Source organism: Mesoplodon bidens (genome assembly GCF_964165515.1).
Source record: "Mesoplodon bidens genome assembly, chromosome: 3".
NCBI classification, from domain to species: domain Eukaryota; kingdom Metazoa; phylum Chordata; class Mammalia; order Artiodactyla; family Ziphiidae; genus Mesoplodon; species Mesoplodon bidens.
Window position 1 is genome coordinate 7,428,665 of NC_138178.1, and position 25,200 is coordinate 7,453,864.

The window sequence follows — 25,200 nt, forward strand, 5'->3', positions numbered from 1 at the left end:
GCCATAAAAAAGAGCAAAATAATGCCATTTGCAGCAACATGGATGCAACTAGAGGTTTTCATACGAAATGAACTGTCAGAAAGAGAAAGACAAATACCATATGATATCATTTATATGTCAAATCTAAAATATGACACAAATGAACCTATCTACAAAACAGAAACAGACTCACAGACATAGAGAAGAACAGACTGGTGGTTGCCAAGGATTGGGGGGGAGGGAGAGGGATAGACTGAGAATTTGAGGTTGGTTGATGCACACCATTACATTTAGAATGGATAAACAACAAGGTCCTACTGTATAGCACAGGGAATATATCCAATCTTCTGGGATAAACCATCATGGAAAAGAATATTTAAAAAAAGAATGTATATATGTGTAAAATTGAGTCACTTTGCTGTCCAGAAGAGATTGGTATAACATTGTAAATCAACTATACTTCAATAAAAACAAATAAATAAATATTGGCTGTTAAAATATTAAAACACCTTTGTTTCAACTGGTAAATAACTGCTCCCCAAGCCCTTGAGTGGCATCCATTTCCCACATCACTCCTCTCCCCCGACCCCTGAACTCTGCGTGGCCCAGGAAGTAAAGAGTTAATGCCTGTACTCCGGGAACCTCTGGGAGCCTCCACAATCTGATTAGTTAGTGGCCTGTACCATACAGGCTGTTAACTATTTTGAATATCATCCCATGTTACATGTAACATACATGAAGCTGCTGGCACAGGCTAGCCACTAAATAAGCGGTAGGTATTTTCAGTCCTGTGGCTTTGGAGAATTGTCTACTTGGAGTCTATATTTTGAACAGCAGCGTAGCCAGCATCCTTCCTTCCCTTGGGGAACTGCACCTTCCCCATTCTCTGAGGTTCTGGTGAGGCTTCCAACTGCAGCACCCCGTCCCTCCAGTGGCTCATGGGATGGGCAGTGATGTAGGTCTGGAAGATCAGGGTTCCCATTCCCTGACAGGCATGTGCACATGACCCAAGATAGAGCTTCCCTTAGAACTCTACACAGTCGTCCCTCAGTACCCACAGGGGGATTGGTTCCAGGACCCCCCTGATCCCCACAGATGCTCAAGTCCCTTATATAAAAAGGTTTCTGAAATTCGACCTGCAGTTGGTTGAATCCACTGATACGGAGGGCTGACTGCATTATGAATGCAGGGCCTGAAATGCTCCTTGTCCCCCTTTGAAACATGAGCTGAAAGGATGTGGCCCCAGAGCTCCTGTCTGTGCAATGAAGGAGGAGCCTGGGAAGTGACACACAGACAGAAACAGACAAACGGAGAGACTGAGAGAAAGAGAGGACCCTGGTGATACTGTCTGAGTACCAGACCAAATTTTCATCCTTTACAACAGTGATTCTCAAGCTTGAGTGTGTATCAGCATCACTGGAAGCGCTAATAAAGAATCCAGAGGCCCAGAGATGTTGAAGTGGGAAGGGGTTGGACCCTCTGTATCTGTGCCACACTCTCCAAGTGATTGCATACACATCAAAGTTCGAGAACTACAGCTTTACAAAAGCATGCGATCCAATACACCTCCTCTTTTGCTGTAGCTACTGAGGTTTCCAACAAGCAGACTGGGAAAAGCACCTAGGACTTTCTGGCACCACGTAGACAGGGAATAAAGCAAATTTCTGGTCAAGGTCCCAGTATCCCTGATCTTGGGTAGCTTAGTGAGTTGCAGGTTTTACTCATGAGGAATATTCTCCATGGACCCAGTGGTGGCAGGAGGGAGATTTTGAAGTGGTTAAGATGACTCCTCCCATCTTTCTGGGCTCCCCTGCATCTACAGTTATCTGAAGGGCATTCCTTGAGCTGGAAGGAGTTAGGGGGCAACCTAAGCTATCAGGCAGTTGGCAGAGGAATGGGGAAATAAACAATAAACAACAACTGAGTAAAAACAAGTTGCAGGACTCTGGGACACATGGTATCAGAGCCCTTTCTCTTCCTTTTGCCTTTGCATCTCACCATGTGCTGGGTTCATTCTCTTGAGCTATCTCATGTGATGTGGCTGTCACTAGCTCTGGGGCTCCATCCTGAGGGGTTCAAGACTGTAGGACATCCACCAACCAAGCTGAAACGTCCCAGCCTCCTCACTCTAACTAGCCTGAATTAGGTTATATCCTCTTGCCTGGGTTAATTAACCCTGTGGCCAGGGGATAGCAGCTTTTACCAGAAGGGGGTGGGTGGCTGCTGGCTGGGCAGACAAGAGCCACCCCATCTCATATTAATAGTGAGTCAGGTGGTATTCTTATATCCATCACCTCATTTGATCTTCACAGCAACCCCACAAAAACATAAACTATTACATTTATTAGTGTTGATGAGGAGACTGAGGCTCACAGAGTTCCTACACGGCAGAGCAGGATTTGAACCCTGGCTGTATTTTTTTTTTTTTTTTTTGCACCACGCAGCGTGTGGGATCTTAGTTCCCAAACCAGGGATCAAACTCATGCCCTCTGCCCTGGAAGCACGGATTCTTAACCACTGGACCACCAGGGAAGTCTTGGCTGTATTTTTAAAAAGAAAAAGAAATATAATTGCTCACTTAGGCCAAAAAGTCCATGGTTAAGCTCACTTCAGGCATGGCTGGATCAGGGGCTCTAATGATATCATCAGGACTCCGTATCAGTCCATCTATTGGCTCTGCCTTCCTTTGTGTGGGCTTCTGTCCCAGCTGCATGTACAGCAGCAGCTCAACCCTCCCTCCACAGTTGTCTCAGGATTTGGGACCAGTGGGTAAGAATAGAAGCCATATTCCTGGAAGCACAGAGAAAATCTCTCATTAGCCCAGATTGGGTCACATGACCACTCTGCACCAATCACAGGGAAATGCAGCAGACTGATCGGCGCTGCCCCAGGTCACATGACCACCCCTGGAGCGGTGAGGAGGGAGGTGTGTGTGTGTGTGTGTGTGTGTGTGTGTGTGTGTGTGTGTGTGTGTGTGTGTGTGTGTGTGTGTGTGTGTGTGTGTGTGCGCGTGTGCTGAGGTGGTTTCATAGGAACCGCAATTCATTAGGAGGGGGAAAGGATGACTTTCAAGAGGAAATCAGGACACACTTATTAGAAAGTGTGAGTGAATGCCAGGCAGCAACATCAACAGATGTCTACTACAGTCGGACGGTTGTCATTTTATTCTAGCTTTGCTGGGAAAAAGCCAGTAAGAACAAATTCAGCAAATCACAGACTTGCACTGAAGAGAAGAAACTCAAGAATCTACGGAGCTCAGCCTTTTTTCTCTAAATAGAACATAGTTTATACTATTGAAGACAGATGCTTGTTTATTCTATGCTGAGAGCTCTCTGGCCAGACGGATTCCAAATATCCTTCCATCTGCAGATCCTTCCAGGGCTTTGCAATTTTTACTAATTAATGAGAAGACTGGGGGAGGGGAAACTTAAAATGAAGTAATAAACATGCTTGGAAGAAAGTTAAAGGGCTGAGTTATTTCACAGTTCTGGAATTCAGAGCAATGAAAAAAGTAAACAGTCCTATTGGCTCAGAGGAGAATCCTTTCATCCGTGAAACAACTTTATTTAGATTATTTTGGTGTGTTGAGAGACTTTCCCTGTGGCTATATTATAAAATAACTCCTCACGTTTTTATTCTATACTGTTCTACTGGGCCTTGTGAAACAAGAAATTATTTGCTGCGTTTAGTTGCTGGGTAATGGGGCTTTTCTATCATTTACATGTCCTTGGTATCTATTAATTCACATCTTTTTAGAAATGTAATTGTGGAAGCAATTGTCATTAAAATTTCTTGTAATGTATAAAATCTAGATAATGGGACCGAAGGCCTGTTTGACCAAATTGCCTGTGTCAATACAATTTCATGGGTTTTAAAAGTAGGAAAAATTTTTGAAACTGGTCCCTGGTGGTAAACATTTGAAGATGATTTTTGATCTCTGAAAATAATTTGTTCCCCAAAACACAGGTGAAATCAATTCCTTTCTGAGTTGATACTGATGGTGATTTAATGAAACTAATCTTTATGAATTAAAAAGGATATTTATTTATCTTACTAACCAAGCTTGAGAGTCTGGTGGTTTCTCAGCCAGATGAGATATTTACCTAGGAGCTGCACACTTAGAACAAATTGGGCATGGCTCCTATGATAAATAATATCAGTTTTTGAGTTCCATTGTTCCACTCTGGTTAGAGAGGCATTATGATTTATGGAACCCTACACCCATATGCTTTATTTTGGTCCAGAACATCTTCCATTGCGCTAAATTCTTAGGAAGAACAAAGTATGTGCAGAAAGGGTGCCAGCCTAGGGAGGAAGCTGAGTAGGGAACTACCTATAGTATAATTCATTCATGAGATGTTAGAAGGGGGCTTCCCTGGTGGCGCAGTGGTTGAGAGTCCGCCTGCCGATGCAGGGGACACGGGTTCGTGCCCCGGTCCGAGAAGATCCCACATGCCGCAGAGCGGCTGGACTCGTGAGCCATGGCCGCTGAGCCTGTGCGTCTGGAGCCTGTGCTCCGCAACGGGAGAGGCCACAACAGTGAGAGGCCCGCGTACTGCAAAAAAAAAAAAAAAAAAAAAAAAAAAAAAGAATGTGCTGAGATGTTAGAAGGAATCTTTCCTAAAGATTAAGGTCCCACAGATTTAGTTCATACAGGAACTCAACGAATATTTGTTCAAAGAAGAAATAAAATAAGTAAAGGTATCAGCATAAAATCACCCTGCAGACAAAATTAGAAAAGCCCCATGTAGACATTCCTCTTAATTTACACCTCCCCACCCCCTCTCCTAGCTGGACCTACTTTGACCAATGCTATAGGAGTCAACATTGTCATTAACGAATGTCATACCAGAACTCAGAGAAGAATGTGTTTGCTCACCTTCCCAGAGACAAAAATAACTGTGAGCCGGGATAGAATTTTCTAAGGCACAGGAAATCAGCCTTTTCAATTGTGAAAAAGAAAACATAATTCTCTTCGTTGCATCATATGGACTTGCAGAAATGTTCTCTCACAGAGAAACCCACCCCACTGTGTTTAAGTAACTGATGTCCCCAAATGTATTAGTCACAGAGAACACCTGGGTTGTACAATTCCAGGGGCAACAGTCAGACGCTTCCACGTGAATGGCACCGTGGAGTTTGTAACCCAGCACCCACATAGTTATTCTGCTTAATAGCTATTGTTGAACTTGTTGCTTCTCTGAAGCCTCAGTTCATAAGGGCGTGGTCTAGTTTTTTCAGAGCTTCATCTCATATTAATTAGTTGGTTTGCAAAAAGTGTTGCTGTAAATTAATGCATTGTTTTTTTTTTCTCTCTGTTTTTCTGGTCTGTGGGACTGGAATTCAGGAAGAAGAGGGATCCCCCAAAGAACCACAGTGCCTCGGGTTGGAACGGAAGATGGCAGCAGGTAGAGTCCATTCAGGGCAGCGCCTCCTTTTCTGGGCTGCTCTTGTTGACAGCAAGGCTCGCAGAATCCGAAAGCTCTGCAGATTGCAAAGGAAAGTCTGTATGTTCCCAGTGATTGGAAACATGACTAGAAATGTCACTCGTGATGTATTCCAGGCACGACATCTGGATAATCTGGTCATGATGCAGAAAATAGCTCCTTTTCTTTTTCTTCTTCTTTCTTTTATTGATTTCAGTTCTTGCTGAACAAATACTTGCAATGAAGTAGATGATGATAATGATGAAGAAATTTCAAATTCAATAATACTAAAATAAGTAGTGTAGTTTTTTACTAGAGTATTTATGATTACCTTGGAAAATGCTATCTAGATGCATTTGCTGGCTTTTTTTATGTTAGTGTATAGTTAAATATGCAGCTTTGCTAAAGCTATTTACCCCATAATAGGATTTCGATTAAGATAATATGGAAAGAAACAAATCATGAGCTTATAACTTAGCTTCTGCCTATGATCGGTAATGATAATGAGATGTAATGGTCATAAAAATAAACATTAATTGAATGGACCTCATCATAATGAAAGCTAAATCTTAATACTCTCAGCTTCTATTTTTTCCAATGGCTTTAATTTGGTGTTTTATATGATGAGGGGTTAGAAGAGGGCTCCAGATGTGTCTGCTGCTCATAGAGGGTCATGTTCTTGTAATTTAATGAAAATCAGGGAGCAGAATTAAGAAAATAAAAATGGCAACAAAAAGAATATGCACAGTGAGGGGGGGAAGTTGGCACCCGGCTGTGATTTACATGGAGGAGAGACAATTAGCAATTATCCAGCTCTAGCATCTCCCTCTACAGCCCTCCCAAGTGTCTACCCTCACCAGTAACAGGCATTGCTTTAGTTTCAGGCCTCTTCTGATTCTCTCCCCTTGCAGATCTTTGCATGACTGTCTCCTTCTCTTCAGGTAGTTCTCAGCTGAAATGTACAGTCCCAGAAGCTACCTTGTCATTCCTTGAAATCACTCTTCATCCCATTGCCCGTTTTTATTTTTTCCATAACACTTATTAGGATCCCAAATCATCTTTCTGTTGATTGGTTTCTTTACTTATTGTCCTCTCAAGAGATTGTGGCCTAGGAGTTGGGTCTGGAAGGATAGATATGAATGAAATCCATTTGTGAAGAGAGACACATTAGCTGGTGTGTTTATAAAGTGAAAACCAAATACTGTAAGTTGAATCCAAAGTGATATCTATTTGGAGTTCTGCCGATTTTTTTTGCTGATGACCTGATCCTTTGGCATCTGTCACCTTATCCTGAGGTCTATAATTTATATTTGGAGGGGCCATCCAGGGGACAATGACAGGTTAATTGGGAGTGTATTTACATTTTACCACCATCATTACCTGTCCTTTGAGCTCTAATAGTTCAGCATCTATGTATGTTTGAGGTTTTGTTTAGTGTGACCTGCCTGTAACAGACAGAACCCTAATGCCTACTCAGAATCAGGTAGCATCCCCCCTTGACTTTATGGGTAATGTAGCTGAGCAGATAGAGTAGCCCATTTGTAACAAGTCCCTTTTAATGTGATACAGCATGGGTCAGCTGGTGCTCCATTTCAGCAAGACCAGCACTGGGAAGTTTCATTAGACGGATGAGGTTTACCTTTGCCTCCAGCCTGCCCTTCTGGTGCCCTGCACCTCTTCAGTGGGGTTCCTCCTCACTACCTCATCCCCCAGTTTCTCTACCTTCAGAAGGACATGCAGTCAGGCTCATACACCTCGGTGCATGTTAATTCACATCATTGTGTTGCTTCTTGTTCAGCCCATTGGTATTTTAAGCCACAAATCTACCTGTGGAATGAAAACAATGTGGTGGTGTTAAAGGGTTTTTAAACATCAGCAAACAATTAAAGAAGAGGGGCATTTCTGGCTACAACCACGATGCCTGGTTAGACACTTTCTCAACCTGAGCATTGGATGGCCCTGAGTTATGGGGCCACGCAACGAAGATTCCATCAGACTGTGTGTTCCTTCGGAGCAGGGATTATGTCTGTTTACAAGTGAGGTTAGATCCTTTTTCGAAAGGCGCCATCTTAAAGAATTATTATATCCTTCTGATACAACATTCAAGGCAAAAGTAAAGAAAAGGGTGGGAAGCTAACCTGGGGTTAAGCTTATCACTCTGCACAGAGACAAGGAAGAATGAAGTGATGGGCCCATGAAAAATGGTGATGAGATGGAGGTATTATGGTGAAGAGGTTTCCATATACTTAAGAGATCCTCTGATGCGGCCATGATGTTCCTCATATAATAGAGGAAAAAAACCAAAGATGCTTTACTGAGAGTGACAAGGAGGAAGCTGTAATTCCAACCAGGGAGAACTCTACGTCAGCAAGAAGGCACAGTTTGAAGCCTGACAATGTGACCCAATAAGCCAGTTATTGGAAGGTGCTGAGGACAGGGTAGGAACTAGTCTACACGTTCTCACCTGGGTGTATGCCTTGTTTCTAAGCAGCTCCTGTATCAGAGTTGTCAGGTTTTTGGTCTGCATGGCTCAGGCCCCCCTCTCTCTCAGGTCCTTCTTTCCCTGGACAATTGCTCTTTCTGTTTTGCTTCTCCATGGAATGTGTTCCTTTCCCAGAGCTGCCTGGGATTGCTCTGACTTTTTATTGTAGGGAAGAAATTATATGCTCAGCCTTCATTTAATCTCTTTCTATTCTACTGAAAGGCCCTTGGAACGAGGCAAGAATCACACATACATACAACAGCTTATAAAAGACATTGATATTGAATAAGATTAAAACTGAGCATTACTTTTCTTAGTACAGAGACTCAGGTTTATAGCTGACAGAAAAAAACAACAGATCTTGCTTAGGCTAATCTTATTTGTAGCCAAAGGAATAGATATTATGTAGTACCAGTTTTCTAGAAAGAGGGAGATGAGCAACTTTTCAGAGGTGGCCCATCATATCTTAATTTATTCATTCATTCATTCCCTTGTGGGCAATGAGACCAATCAATGGGACAACTATGCTTTCTTGAGAGAATTCTTTTTAAAAATTAATTGCATCATTTCTGATGGCTATGTTTCCAAAAAAAAAAAAAAAGAGTAATAATGTGTTTTTAAAATGTTGGCTCTGTCTTGCCACGTCTCTTGCCATGCATTGCTTTAGAAGCAAGCCAAGTACTTTTGAGTGCTGAAACAATTTTAACTGTGTTTAAAATCCAGGAAGACTTTGTGGAATCCTTATTATCATTTAGTTTGCATTCACCCTGTGCTGTTAGGGCCCCAAGATTGCAACACTTTGTTCATAAGAGGCGAGAAACCATTTTATGACTGTCAAAGAATTTCATCTGAATGTTCTCCTTTTGCTAAAGGTCACCTAGGGCCGAGTGGGCCCCAGCACACTTTCAGAGGTGGCTGTCTGTGTCATCTGCACTTTAGTCAAATTTTCATTTCCTGTGGTTTGTAGGTTACTCAAGTGTGAAGTAACGAACCCCAAACGGTTAAAGTTCTTTAAAAATGGATGCGATGAGGGAAAGATATATGTAATTTTTGTAACCTTTCTGGGGAAGTGAGACCAGGGTTCCACTCTGCAGCTTCTTAAGCGCCGAGATGGAACTGTGTCTGTGAGGCTGGGCCCCCCAGGAGGCTCAGAAGTCAGGCTTTCCGTCTGAGAGCCCTGGGAGGTGACGAAAATGAGACCGAGTCTCTGACAATTCAGAGAAAATGTCTGCTTTTACTTTCACGTCATAGTAGAACAGTCCAAATGAGGTTTCTGCCCCAGCCAACTGTATTTCAGTCAAACTCCATTCTGATTGTGCCAGAAAGTTATCTTCCTTACTGATCTTTCTGAGGCTCTAGCCAATGAATAGAAAATTGTTCAGGTAGGGAAGTTAGAAGACAGGAGGGTGGTGCACCTCCTTTATCCTGAATTTACTTTCTTTCCATTCTCTGAAACTTGGAACAGGTAATCTGAGGATTTCTGGGAGGCCTTTTGTTAGAGAAAATGCTACTGGGGGTTATAGATGACTTTCAGCAAAGTCCTTATCCTTAAACTCCTTTATGGGACTTTGCTACCATACTTTTATTTCAGTCTAAGGAATCCCACTGTAACTGGGTCTACTTCAAATAATAGCGTTAGATGTTCCCTATCATATACATTCTTCTGAAGCAATGATGGCAGCTTGCTGCTGGAGGCTCATCAAACGAACAGAGTCCTCTGAGGGTGACACAGTCCCTATTCCAAGAACTAAAACACCACTGGACAGGAGGCCACGGGCTCTAACATGTATTCGTAGAGAGGAAGATGTTTCTAGAATTTACTTACAGATTCTGCATTATCAGGGTCAGTAGGAAAAAGTCTTTTTTTTTGCCTGGATTTTCTTCACCTGTGAAGTCAGTTGGACTTGCCCTAGAATCCGGGGAGATGTTTCTCTGGTGACTGGGAGTGGGTGGATGGGGCCGGGGGTATTGTTTGCCTCTGGCAGGAGAGGGTGGCCAGCCAGGGAAGGCTTCACGTCTGCGGGGATGGGAGACTTCCTGGCCTGCCTATTAAAGTATGTCAGTCGGCTCCCAGCTCACTACCTTTTGCATCGAGAAGGTGTCAGATGGAGGAAATCGGGTTTCCAAGTTCTCAGCGCTCTGCTAGACAAAAAGCTCTTAAGTGATGGTACCACCCACGTCTCTGAAACCACAGCATACGTCCTCCTCAGCATCACCCAGAGAGCACTCTTGGCTTTTTCTCCTCCCCCCCATGGGCAGAGAGCTAATAGTTTCCAGATCTTTTATTTAGGAAATTCAACAGACTGCTTATTGTTTGTAAATGGGAAACTACAAGTTTAAAGAAAATGAGAGGTTGCTTTAGTCCTCTGTGTTCAAAGTATACCTGATGCGTTGTTGATTGATGGGCACCTGTGCCTTGGGGAGAAGCAGAAATGCACCTGCACAGATGATGGTTGGTTTTGACACTGTGCGCGTGTGCGCGGTGAGACACCCTGCCAGCTTTGTCTTATACTACTCTCCATCTGATCCTATGTCCCCTTAGCATAGTGGACATGCAGTCAGAGAGCTTTCCAGAAGTTCATCCAGGTCATAACGTCAATCAGTTACCAGGAATGAAATCTTCAGTGCGGTAATACTTGGAGCAGAATTGCCTAATGTGTGTGTGTGTGTGTGTGTGTGTGTGTGTGTGTATCACAAGATGTGTTTCTACCCTATTTCACTTTCTTTTATTATTTTGTTGTTTGGTTAAATGTGTTATTGGGTCTTTGTAAGAACCCCTTAGAGGACAAAGAATTGGGAAGGTGACATTAATATACAAAAGCAGCAATGATTAAAGTAGCACGTGCATTAAATAAGTCAAACTGTGCAGCGATGATCTTTAAAGGTTTCCATCCTGGGGGAATCTCTCTACCCTCTTCCCACTTCCCACTTCCTTTCCCTGCACATGAATAAGAAGATGGCACTTGTGTTGCATGCAACGTATTTGGATGCCCACCCAGCTCTCTCCTGGGAGTGTACCTTCCCTCCTGTTCTCAGGATATGCGGAGTGGAAAAATCACCATCTAGAAATTCCAGCTGATTATTGTCACAAAGGCTCTGAGGAGAGAAAACGTGAAGTTTTTACATCTCACAGATTGTTGTTGTCGTTGTTTTTGTTGCTCTTTACCCATGTTTCTCTGCAAACATTTCAGTGAAGTGGCATTTTTGGTCCTGGGGGACCTGAAGTCAGCTGCTTTATTCCTTGCTCTCCCTACGCTCCAGTTCAACTTGTCTTCATGGCAGCCGTACTTTGCTCCACGCTTCGGTGATTCCTGGTGGATCGGCCACTGTTCCCGAATTTGTATATTGAAGGGGGCACAGGGTCAAGCAACGTGGTTGAAAAGACAGTAAGGGACTTGTCTTACAGCTGCTTTGGGGCAGCACTTGATGTAATACTGGGAAAATGTGATTGTCCGTATCAAAGACCGGGGAGGCGGGATGGATGAAGTTGGGGGTGCGCCCTCTCCCTCCTTCCACTTCAGCGCACACCTGCCTCACTTCCGGCACCTGCAGGCCTCTGCCTGAGGCTTTCTCTTCCAGAACCCGCTCGAGTCAAGCCCCCGTCACCCCCGGAAGTAGCTGGCTGGATAAAGCCCCGTGCCAGCTGCCCCCCTCCCATCTCTGCACCCCACTCCCCTCCTGGTGTATCCTCCACCTCCTGCGAGGAATCCGAACTAAGAGAGGGTCCCTTGACAGTCCCTGCACTGAACTCATCATAACATATCTAAAAGCATCCATGAGCCTGGTTGAAATCTCAGAAAAGAAAACCTTTCAAAAAAAAATTTTTTTTAAATACCTAAATGCAAAATAGCTGCTTTGATGACTACCTTATTAACTGGTCAAAATGGTGGCATAGCCAAGCTTCTTAAAATTCCCTTTTTCTGACTGCAGCCCTCCATCCTTCCCTGTCCACTGGGGATGGTTAAGGATTAGCAAGAAGGAATGAGAATTTTCCATCTTGATGTTGACTGTCACCAAGCATATTTGCTTAGGTACTGCCATAGTTCGGTTATTTTGAACATGCTTGATTTGAGTCTCAGAGTGGATTTGAATAATTTATTTCTGAGCCCCGAACAGGGGCCCTCACGTTCAGCTTAGTTACTGATTGGATCCATGTGAACAAGAATAATCATCTACCTTGTTTTGAACCTGGTTAAAAACAAACAGCTTAGGAAAGAACACCTCTGGTTCCTTATCCTTCATCACAGAGAGACGATGGGAGAAGGAGACATGATGGTAAAATGTTAATGAACAACTTTCTCAAACAAATTATAGCCAAGAGCTGATATTCAGTCTACGAGCTACACAGATCTTCAGAAACAGTGAGTAATTCCAAACTCCTGCAAGTTGATTTTAACTGCTTCTGGCTGATGTTACAAACAGGGCCAACTCAGCTTATAGATGTGTTTTGTTTGGCCCACAGTCTTTAAAATTTTTTTTCAATCGGTTGTCAATGTTTAACAAGTGGAAAATTTCATGTAAAAATCTAGGTTCTGATTTCTCTCGAGAAATTTGGCCAGAAACTGGCCAAACCAGGCTTGCATCCTTAAGTGATTAAAAAAAATCAGCTGGGGTTGCATCCTCTAGATGTTCCCTCCCCATCCTGCCTGTGGTTTGAGGAGCAGGTAAGATGTTGCAGGGGCTGTTGCTACAGAAACAGGAGGGAACGCTGTTCAAGCTGATGAGCACTTACCTCGGCCAGTGATCTTTACACAGTTCTCTGCAGTTCCCCGCAGTGATGGTTTCTTCTTTGTAAGAGGCTAACACTATACTACTCTTCAGAGGCTTCTCATGATTTCAGGAATGGAGGATTACAAATATTTGGCAGCTATGCAGGGTACCCCCAGGAGAAGGAACCACGTAACGGATGGGCGCGGCTGAACCGCTAGAAGTGTATTCCAGCTCACACCTTGGTGACACATGACACTGGGGGACTCGGGGTCACCTAAGGGGCCACAGTCTTCTCCTCTGGGTCATCCTTTTTTTTTTTTTTGCGGTACGCGGGCCTCTCACTGTTGTGGCCTCTCCCGTTGCGGAGCACAGGCTCCGGACGCGCAGGCTCAGCGGCCATGGCTCACGGGCCCAGCTGCTCCGCGGCACGTGGGATCTTCCCGGACCGGGGCACGAACCCGTGTCCCCTGCATCGGCAGGCGGACTCTCAACCACTGCCCCACCAGGGAAGCCCTGGGTCATCCTTTTGTGAGAACTGAGGAAGCACCATGTTCTCACTGAGAGGGTTGCAGCCAAAGACTTCTGTTTCTGCCTATGCTCAGCAAGCCTGATGCAAGATACCCTTTGTGAGCATTTGCCCATCTGGCTGTGTGCATGGCACCTGTTACATGGATTTTGATCAAGCATGACTCCTGTGTGTATAGTAATCATGGAAATTTTCAGCTTTCCTATCCAAGGAGAAGTTGACAAAAGGGACAAATTGCCCTTGGCTTTTTTCAAGCTAAAGAAGCAGAACAGATCAAGGACTCAAAAAGTCAGGGTTTCGCAAAGACCCAATTCTACTATTTGGCCATCACTGTGAACACTGGGGCATCCATGCATTTGGCCACATAGTTCATCTGTCTATGTGTTCAGCAAGGCTGTATGGAACCTGCTGCTATGCTGGGTACTGAGATAGGGCCTGAAGTCTTGCCTTCTTGCTTTTTTGTTCACCTGGAACCAGTTACTACCCTCAACCCTAATAGCCATGTTTCCAGAAGTTCATGCTTTGCCATTTTTTTCTGTGCCTGGACTCTTCTTCATAGCTACCCTGCTCTATGGGGTTCACAGTATGTAGTTCCTTCCGACAATTTGAAAAGTCTTCAGGAAAATGGATAACTGTATCACTTCCTTCAGGTGACTACAACTTTCTCTGTTCTTTACCTCTTACAACCAACTGATTTTATCCTTAATCTGGTCCAGCTGCCATGTTTGATTTTCGCATATTCAGGATCACATCATCTGAATTGTTCTTTTCTAACAATTGAACATAAAACATCTGGTAACCATGCCGACCTGGTACTTAACAATAATACCAGCTAACATTTATTACATACTTGCAATTCATTAGGGACCTTGCTAAGTGCTTTACATGGATTTCTTATTTGATCCTCTTAACAGCACTATGGAATTGGTACTATATTATTCCCACTATGCAGATAAGGGAACTCAAGTTTAAAGAGTTCATTTATCCCAACACAAGTCTGCTTGAGTCCAAAGTCCTACCCTCTTAACCATTTCAGCAACTCTGCAAATACCAAATGTCTTCTGGACAGAGTTAAGAATTTCTGAGCAGTACCATATGAGAGGGTTGATTTTATATCCTTCTGATTTGAGCAAATTTTTCAGCAGGGATCTTAGCTCGGGTGCCCTTTAGAAAGGTTAATCTCCCGGTTTCTTGTAAGGAGGGAGAGCCGGGGTAGGACGAGTTCTTGGAATTTGCCCTGGGCATATAAAGTCATGTTTTGATGGAGATGAAGTAAAGAAATGAGAGTCTTTACCTTTTTTTTTTTAAGTTTGGTGAAGTTGAGAATCTATGTTCTATTTTTTAATTAATTAATTAATTTTATTTATTTATTTTTGGCTGCGTTAGGTCTTCGTTGCTGCGCGCGGGCTTTCTCTAGTTGGGGCGAGCGGAGGCTCCTCTTCGTTGTGGTGCGTGGGCTTCTCATTGCGGTGGCTTCTCTTGTTGCAGAGCACGGGGTCTAGGCACGTGGGCTTCAGTAGTTGTGGCTCGCGGGCTCTAGAGCGCAGACTCAGTAGTTGTGGCGCACAGGCTTAGCTGCTCTGCGGCATGTGGGATCTTCCCGGACCAGGGATTGAACCTGTGTCCCCTGCATTGGCAGGTGGACTCTTAACCACTGCGCCACCAGGGAAGTCCCGAGTATCTGTGTTTTAAATCTACTTCACTCTATTGGGACATTATATTTAAATCTGATAGAATCAAAAATAATAATAAACTTCCCTAAAACTTGGTTCTTCTATCCAATTGTATGATTTCTGTTTATGGTGTCACTGTCCACCTTGGTTTCAAGTTTTAAGGCCAGGTTTGATTCCTTCTTTCTACTTAACCTCTGTATCACTCTTATTGAGTTCCCTTGTCACGTTTCTCATATCTATTCCAACTTTTTCAGTCTTGCTGTTACATTCCATTTTGGGTCATTATTCTCTCATGTCCAGACTATTTTAATAGTTTCCTAACAGGTCTCTGTGCATCCACATTTCACCTGCCCTTATACATCCTACATACCACTGACAGAGTATCTATTCATCTATTAAAATCACACCTAGGCTTGAAGGTCCAAGTTCAATTCTACAGTCTTGAAGTAATAATGGAGGACATATGGAGAAGTAGTCTCACCAAGACCTCCCTTATGGCCCATGATTTACAATCATGTGTGGACATGTCTTACCCCTGCCAGTTGTTTATACAACACTTATATTCACCTTATGCACAGTTGCTCAATCCTATGGTAAGAGTGTATTTTGTTTTTTAAAAAAAACGCCGAACTGTCTTCCAAGCTGTACCATTTTGTATTCCCACCAGCAATGAATGATATTGCGTGTTGGTCCACATCCTTGCCAGAACTTAGTGTTGTCAGTGTTTTGGATTTTGGCCACTCTAGTAGGTGTGTAGAGGTATCTTGTTGTTTTTTGACTGGGTTGTTTTTATTTTTTAAATAACATTTAAATTTTCACTAGGAGTATATATTATTAAATTATTAAAAATTTAGTCATGGGAAAAAGCTAATAATTTAATGTGAAGTGAAAAACAGAGGATATAAAATTATTACCATAATTACAACTACAAAACACAAAAACTGATGCATAGCTTGCAGAGCTTTACAAAATGGAGGGAAAGGAAACAGAATGCTCACAGTAGTTGTTTACCTTTATAGTCCTAGCTTCTAGCACCATAAGTATGCAATAAAAATTTTCATGGTTCTTAAATACATATTGGAATTAGGGAGGAATTAATCTATTTTCCAAATTTGCCATACTGAGATGCTACAAGTTTTGTAATGAAAAAAAAGTAACTATACAAATAAGACTGATTTCACAACCCCCAAAGCAATAACATAAGGGAAGGGGCTTTAATGTTGTTCATAAAAGGATTTCAAGTGTAGCATCTACTACCACGGGGCTTCCGGAAATCTCCCTCAAGAGAACACACCCTTCCTTCTTCCTGTTTGGAACAGTGATGGGTAATCATGGTGGCCATCTTGGACCACGTGGCAACTTTGAGGATGAAGCCACATGTTAAGGATAGTGGGGATAAAACACAGGAGAGGCCTTGGTCTCTGGGGCTCAATACCAACTCTGGACCTTTCTTTTATGTGTAAGAACCAGAAAATAAAACCTTCTATCTCATATACACCCATTATTTTTGTTACTGTCCTTTGTAGCCAAACCTAATTGTCACTCGTGTTACCCTTACAAGACCAGGAAGCTTCTTGAGGGGAGGATGGTATCTGTGCATCTTTGTCTCCATCCTAGCACTCGTCACAGTGTGTGTAGAACCAAATCCTCAGTAACTCTTTGTGAAATGAAGGAATAGAATTCAATGAACTTGGAGAACTGAGTGCCCAGCGCCGTGTGGGAGAATGCGGGCATCTGAAAATGAGTGAAAAGAGTGCTCTCTGCTCTCAAGGGACTGATAGTAAAGTCGTGTGTGCACGTGTGTGTGTGTGTGTGTGTGTGTGTGCGCTCACTGTTTGCATCTGACACATCGGGGTAGATAAATGTGGGAAGGGGGTCAGCCCTCTGTCTCTTTGAAGAAAAACAAGATGTCCATTCACTTCTTGTTCTCTCCTGGCATCCTTGGCTCTTCAGCGCCTGCTGGAAAAGCCAGGCCTTGCCTGGTGTTACTGTGACGTCCTAGCTTTGAGAGCTGTTTCCTTTCCTTCGAAGCCTGAGAAGGATTATTCTAGTGATATGTGAATAGCTGTGTGTGAGCGCACAGGAAGTGGTTCCCTAGCAACAGGAACCTCGGACGGCCTCTGAGCCTCAGCGCGTTCCCTGCCTTTTGTTTTCTCTCCTCCGTCTCGCCTGTCAGCAAATGGCCAGAGTGACTGCACCTGCTCTGAATTAGGGGGGCCGTTCAACCCCAGCCGTTCGTTTTCTAAGTCAAAGGGCCCTGTTCCTCTTTTGGTGGAGCTTCCGCATGAGGTCTGGGGCCTGTTTTGCTCCTGGTCAGACCCTAATTACCTCAGATCACACTTCCTCTTTTGTCTTTCAGATGTTGACCAGAAATGGAAAATTCTGAGGTGCCTGGGGAAAATTTTGAATTTTTATGAAAAAAAACAACAACTAGTTTTTGCACATTATTTCAAATGACCTAAATTTCTTAAGGAAAAGTTTGGTAGACTTTTTTTTCCCCTGAAGAGTTCATTCTCACCCCATTCTTAACTTTGTTTTTCCACAGAAGCCAAATTCTTCATTCCTTATATAGGTCAGCATGTCAATAGGAGGTTGAATGCACAAGATAGCTGGGGAAATAATAAAGTATCTTCTTACAACACTGCCTCAGTCTAGCAAAATACTAAGTTCTAGAGAGTCATCCTTACTGGGGGCATTGATCCTCTTCCTGTTGGGGCCCCAGAGCCCTATTTTAGAAAGTGTAAATCTGTACAGACCGTAGCACATAGCTGGAGCATGGCTTCAGAATTTGCTGACTGAAAATGCCTTGCTTCATCTTTGAACAGTAACCTGTGTGAGAACAGCGATCTTAGAGAAGATAGATGGTCACACATCTTTACCTACCAATTGGCTGGTATCAATTGGTAACGTTGACTATCTGGCTCAAACTGCTGGCAACAGGCAGCTAATTATAATTGAGCCCAACAGCCCCTAGAATCCTTGTCTCTATAGCTTTTAAAATATTTTCATTCACTGATTCGTTTAACCAACAGATATTTCTTTTTTTTTTTTTTTTTTTTTTTTTTCGGTATGTGGGCCTCTCACTGTTGTGGCCTCTCCCATTGCGGAGCACAGGCTCCGGACGCGCAGGCCCAGAGGGTATGGCTCACGGGCCCAGCCACTCCGCGGCATGTGGGATCTTCCCGGACCGGGGCACGAACCCATGTTCCCTGCATCGGCAGGCGGACTCTCAACCACTGCGCCACCAGGGAAGCCCCCAACAGATATTTCTAATTGAGGGTCTCCTATATGTGTCTACAGACCGTGGTATGTCTTGTGGGAAACACATGTCTGTAACCTTGGGGGGCGTTGTCAATTTGACAGAGGAAGTAAGACATGCACCCAAGTAACTATCAAGCAAGATCATAGCCTAAACAGAGATAAAACCATACAATTATAGACGTTCTCTTTAATTGACTCTTCCCATGAGAGCAGTGGTGGAGACAGGGCGAACCCACCTTTCTGGGCAATCAAGTAGAATGATTATAAGTGAAGAGAGCTGAGAAGTTACATCTGTTCTGTAGACAAACAGAAGACTTAGTCTCCACGATGATTCATCTAGCTCTTTTGATTAAACTTACGTTTATTAAAACAACAAAATGAAACAGCAAAACCCCGCTGTGTTATGATATTCTGTTTCCATCCAAATGGTCTATTTTTAACCAGTGTTAAGAGCCTGACATATGTCCTCCAAAGTGGCATAAAACAGAAACCAGGAAGACAATTTATCTGGGATCTGGGAAAAGTAAAACATAAACCCTAGCTTAGGGGAGATTTGAAAGGCCACTGTTTATCTTATTTTCCTCCCAGGCAGTATTTTCCACTAGTAAATGAGAGAGAAAGAAAAATGCATCTCAGTAGCCAAACCCTCTGGGAGCCAGGCTTTCTTGTTAATAGCCATATCCCCTACGAGCTGAGTCTGTCCAGGGTAGACTGTGTGCATGGTCACGGCCATGGTCATGGTTAACCAGGAAAAAATGAGTTATAAATCACTGGAGATGTGGGAAAGGAAGCACCACCCAGGGGCAGACAGCCACAGTGTGTTCTTTCTTGGGCTGGCTGAGAATAAAGGGGAGCAGACATCTAAAAGCCATTCTTAGTATAGCCAGGTGACAAGCCACTGGGGATCATTTCTGACTTTCAAAGAAAGAGCCACTGCCTTCTATGGAACTGACACTTATTAAAGACGTATAAAGTGGAGAAGGTGAGACAGGCCATAAGGGAGCCTTTTGTAGCCAAAAAAGTGCTTTGCACCCTAGGGCAGAAAGGACAAAAAGCTCCCAGTCGTGGAAAGTACAGAATTCCCCAGGGACGTGTCCTGAGTCCCAAGGCTGGGGCTCTGCTGTAACTAAGTGATTCCTAGGGCAGAGTTCTCTCTCCCCACCACACTCAGGATCTTCAATTTTGAACCTAATTGCTTATAAGACGATCTTGGCTGATTATTATTTTTAGGATGCTGTAAACAGATTCCCCATGACTTTTGATGACTAAGTACCAGGCTGTATTAGGGTTCTCCAGAGAAACAGAATCAATAGGATGTGTATATACATTTAAGATTCTTTTAATCTTAACATTTTTATTTATTTATTATTTTTTAAAAGTTGAAGTATAGTTGATTTACAATGCTTCAGGGGTACAGCAGGGTGATTCAGTTATACATATATATTTTTTTCATATAAAATATATGAAAATAATTTTTAGATACATATGGGGAGGAGAGACAGAGAGAGAGGGGTTTATGATAAGGAACTGGCTCGTGTAACCTTGGAGGTGGTCAAGACCCAGGATCTGAAGATCTGCAGATATGGGAGAGGCCAGTCCAAAGTCCAGCAGGCTCAAGACCCAGGAAGAGCTGATGTTTCAGTTTGAGTCCAAAGGCAGGAAAAATTCTCTCTTACTCTGGGGAGGATCAGTCTTTTTGTTCTATTTATGGCTTCAGCTGATTAGACAAGGCCCACCCACATTCAAGAGGGCAATCTGCTTTACTCATCCTACTGATTTAAATGTGAATCTCATCTAAAAACCCTCACAGAAACACCCAGAATATAGTTTGGCCAAATATCTGGGCAACCCATGGCTCAGTCAAGTTGATATATAATTAATCTCTGACAGGCTTTGCCTCCTATGCCCATTCAAACAAAGTGAGGAAATTAATATTTATTGAGCTTCTACTAGACCAGACACTCTGTGTTTATCTCTTTTTATAAATAAGGGGTAGGGGACTTCCCTGGCAGTCCAGTGGTTAAGCCTTTGCCTTCCAATGCAGGGGGTACGGGTTTGAGCTCTGGTCGGGGAGCTAAGATCCCACATGCCTTATGGCCAAAAACCCAAAACATAAAACAGAAGCAATAATGTAACAAATTCAATAAAGACTTTAAAAAATAAATAAATAAATAAATAAATAAGGAGTAATTTATTGCCCACTTTATGTAGCTGGGCATGAAGGTGGCAAGACAGAGGATGTATATAAGAAAGACCTCTCCTGTCTGTCAAATAAGAAGCAACATTTCTTCAAAACACAAACTTATAGTTCAGAAAGCAAACTTAAAGAGATCAGATTTGTGGTTTCCTGAGGTGAGGGGTAGGCAGGGGGAATTGAATAAAAATGGTGAAAAAGTACAAACTTCCGGTTGTAAGATACTTAAGTACTAGGACTGTTATGTACACTGTGATTAATATAATAAACACTGCTGTACATTATATATGAAAGCTGTTATGAGAGTAAACCCTTAGCATTCTCATCACAAGGAAAATATTTTTTCTTTTCTGTCTATATGAGATGATGCATGTTCACTAAGCTTCTTGTGATCATCATATCATGATGTATGTCAGTCAAATCATTATGCTGTACCCTTTAAAGATGTACAGTGCTAGGGCTTCCTTGGTGGCACAGTGGTTAAGAATCTGCCTGCCAATGCAGGGGACATGGGTTCGAGCCCTGGTCTGGGAAGATCCCACATGCCACGGAGCAACTAAGCCCGTGCACCCGAACTACTGAGCCTGCGCTCTAGAGCCAGTGAGCCACAACTACTGAAGCCCGCATGCCTAGAGCCCGTGCTCCACAACAAGAGAAGCCACCGCAATGAGAAGCCACCGCAATGAGAAGCCCATGCACCGCAACCAAGAGTAGCCCCTGCTCGCCGCATCTAGAGAAAGCCCGTGAGCAGCAACGAAGACCCAGCACAACCAGAAAATTAAAAAAAAAAAAAGATGTACAGTGCTAGATGTCAATTACATCTCAATAAAACTGGGAAGAAGGAGGAGAAAGAGGAGGAGGAGAAATTTTCCACATTTTGTAGTAAATACAACATACCAAAGCCTACATATGTTCAACATTCTTCATAATACTTTCACAATCATTTATTGAATTTCTCATTAAAACTCCTTGAGATAAAGTGGGACAGATATAATTTTCACTTTGCAGGTAAAGAAACTGAGTCACAGAGAAAGTAAGCAACTTGCTTACAGTCACATGGAAAATTGGAAGCAAAACCAAGATGCAATGCTCACATTTTCTGATTTCCAATGTAGAGGAAAACCTCCACCATGCCTGTAATATTTACGTCTGCTAATGCATGTGGTGCTGCATGTGGCAGCCTTCACAGTGGCAGGTGTCATAAGTGGGAAAGATCATGAGCTTCCAAGTCAGACAAGCTGGATGTGGATCCCATGTCAAGCTTGGGTTGTTTGACTTCGGGATAATTCCTTGGCTGTAAAATAGGATAATGACACTGACCTCATCAGCTAGGTGTGAGGGTAAAACAATGTAATATATATGGAATGCACAAGGCCAGGTACACGGTAGAGGATTAAGTAGAGAATTAAATAAGAAGAGTGTCTAGACCATAGTAAGCATCCAATAAGTGTTAGCCCTCATCGTGACTACCGTTGTGCTGTTGTTGCTGGTCCCCAATGTATCTTGGCCTCTCCCTTCCCAGCTCTAACACCTTAAGACACTAACAAGATTAAGTAGATAAAGAGAGAGAATAAGACAGAGGGAGAGGGAATATCCTTCCTTCTTATGCTTGGTCTGTCTTCCTCATTACTGGCACCATTAGGTCATTTCTAAATAAATAATATGACAACAGCTTTAAAAAATCTTACACTGGACTGCTATTTTCTTGTGTCTTTATCCAAAGTGACTTTGTTTAAATTTTCCCTTGGAATTATTTGCTGGCTGCCTGCAATGGCTGCTGAGGTCCTGTACCTGAGGGTCAGTCATCTGAAACTGGCCTAACTTGGCTTTGCATCTCTCTGTCTAACCCAGGTACAGTGCACAATGGCTGAAATTATTCAGAAGTTTTACGTGTCAAAAGATCCCGACTCTCCAAATGCATTTTATCTATTTACCTTTCAAAATTGGAAGTTATTATACAGCTTAGTAATTTGAGCCACTAGGAATGGAAAGTACCAACTTGGTTACTCATCCATCTGAGAAGAAACAATTGGATCATAACTCCTTTAAGCTCCAAGTTTTCTATTAAAAAAAGAGAGAGAGAGAGAGAGAGAAAATGGGAAAATCATGGATCTGGGCATCTCCCTTGGAAGAAAAGGATGTACCAATAGATTTTGGAGTATTTTGTCTCCTCTGGCCTCCAGCCTGGGAATCACTCACTAACTGTGTGGCTTTGGGCAGTTTGACTACTTTGCTGATCTGAGCCTCAGTCTGCTTGTCATTAAATTAAGGGATTGGGATGCATCACCTATAAGATATCTTCCAGCTCGAAAACTCCATCATGCTAGCTAGGATTTATGCAAGGTGCTATCCTAGGAAATCCAACAAGCAAAAAGAAAACTCATTGGTTTTATTTCACTTGGAGGTTATCACCTCTTTATTATCCAGTATCTGCCACCCAATCAGGTCATACTGGGCTCCTATGAGAGCTCTACTGGTCCAAGTTTGGTCAGATCTCTGCTTTATTTCCAGGAGAACTAAAGCAGATAAGAATTTCCCTTAAGAGACGTGGATCCAAAGAGGGTTCACCTAGGATGTGGTAATGTGAGCAGTGAAGGCAAATAAAAAAGGGCAATCAAGTACCTCCTATAATTCTGGAGAAATCATTCACTCTTTTGACCAACACTTACTGAGAGGCAGTATGGTATCGAGACAGGCTGGGACCTGGGACCCTTTGCTGCAATGCTTGCACCTGGACAAACATCTCCTTAAGCAACAAAATGCAAAGAAACTATAAGGGACTAAAAATAACTGCATGTATGTGCAGTTGGGGCGAATTATGGACAAAAGATACAAAAAGACAAAAAAAAAGGACAAATAGTGTATGATTCCATTTATATGAGGTGTCTAGGGTAGTCAAATAACTTATGGTTACCAAAGGGGAAAGGGGGGATAGGGATAAATAAGGAGTTTGGGATTAACATATACACACCACTATATACAAAATAGATAATCAACAAGGACCTACTGTATAGCACAGGGAACTCTACTCAATATTCTGTAATAACCTGTAAGGGAAAAGAATCTGACAAAGAAAAAAATATATATATATATATACTGATTTTTTTGTTTTTATAAATTATGAGCAACAGCTAAACTTTCTGTTGAGTTCTTTTAGCCTCAGCGGGGCTGCTTGAAGTCTAGCTGTGCAGGGAGAGTTTAAAGGTCAGCCCAGAGATGTGCACAAAGTTTATGCCGAAAATTGGAGGCTCCCCTCTCTCCTGTTCTCCTTTCCCAGATTTCTCCCCCTCATTTTCTAGCTGACGTGGTTTCCCTGCCTCTGTCCTAAGGTTCTTTAGCCCAGAAAGACTGCCGGTTTCTTTTCAAGGTTTTGCCACTCCTCCCTCCCCACCCCAAAGGAACCATCTGACTTTAGGCTAAAGGCTATACAAGTACGAAACTCAGCTGGTGCCACTTCTGTCCCAAATGTGGACACTCTTCTCCAGGTTTGACCCGCTTTTTGGTCACTCCCCAAGCCTTCAGTAGTTGTTTTTGGATTTTATTTGAAGTTGACAGTTGTTTTCTGTGGAAGAGTTGATTCCACCGTTACTGGAAGCAAAACCTTTTCCTCTTTTTCAGGATCCACTCTCATCCTCTCCAAAAGCTGGTGTTGCCGTGTGAATAAACCCAGGCTTGTCTGCCTATTTACCAAATTTTGGACACTGAGCATATCTTTTGAAATCTTAAGAGCTAGTTTATATGAGTTTTTAAAAATCGATAATAATGTCTTAAAATTATAACTCAATTATAGAAGAAAAATCACAGCCCCCTTCACAGTGTTAAGGGGAAACTCTGCAATGGCTTCACATTCCTTTACTTCCAGGCATGTGAGTTGAGGTTTAGCCATTACAACTCATTTAATCTCTTCCCTAAATTGTATTTATGCTCCACAAAGTGGCGCTACGATTAACCATAAATGTTCTAAATTTCTTGCTATGTGGGACAAAGGAGAAGTACGAGGTTAATCCTGAGAAACAAATGTCTGTTGGATCAATATTTTCTCTGGCTGCCTTGTGATGAAAAGTTGTCAGGTTTCAGATTGGAAAATTATAATTCTGAGATCTGGGGGTTAATAAGAGATTTGCCTGCCTTTCACCATGTATTCATTTGCTTAACAAATATGTGTTTGATCCCCATCACCTGTTAATTCGTTTGTTTAATGAAAACTAATTTAATCATTTGTGGATTATTGATTAGCTAGTGTGGTCATACATTTTTTAATTTTTTAATACAGCAAGTTCTTATTAGTTATCCATTTTATAAATATTAGTGTATACATGTCAATCCCAATCTCCCAATTCATCACACCACCACCACTCACCCCCACCACTTTCCCCCCTTGGTGTCTGTACGTTTGTTCTCTACATCTGTGTCTCTGTTTCTGCCCTGCCAACCGGTTTATCTGTACCATTTTTCTAGATTCCACATATATGCGTTAACATACGATATTTGTTTTTCTCTTTCTGACCTACTTCACTCTGTATGACAGTGTCTAGGTCCATCCATGTTGCTACAAATGACCCAGTTTTGTTCCTTTTTATGGCTGAGTAATATCCCATTGTATATATGTGCCATATCTTCTTTATCCATTTGTCTGTTGATGGGCATTTAGGTTGCTTCCATGACCTGGCTATTGTAAATAGTGCTTCAGTGAACATTGGGGTGCATGTGTCTTTTTGAATTATGGTTTTCTCAGGGTATATGCCCAGTAGTGGGATTGCTGGGTCATATGGTAATTCTAATTTTAGTTTTCTAAGGAACCTCCATACTGTTCTCCATAGTGGCTGTAATTAGTTTGTTCAGTGAAAACTAATTTAATCGTTTGTGGATTAGTGAGTAGCTAGTGTGGTCATAATTTTATTCATCAATAAATTAATTTATTTCATGAATTTAATTTAGTTAGTTTATGG

The 25,200-nt window shown here is 42.6% G+C and overlaps 1 protein-coding gene across 1 annotated transcript in view; it reads left to right on the forward strand.

The window, feature by feature from the left end:
• FAM107B (family with sequence similarity 107 member B) overlaps positions 1 to 25,200 on the forward strand; it is a gene marked incomplete at its 5' end in the record, with an annotated part of 217,971 nt that overhangs the window by 76,993 nt on the left and 115,778 nt on the right. The window contains one exon of the mRNA XM_081226768.1: positions 5,327 to 5,387. Within this exon, the coding sequence (XP_081082894.1) occupies positions 5,327 to 5,387 (61 nt within the window). The remainder of the gene's footprint in view (positions 1 to 5,326; positions 5,388 to 25,200) is intronic.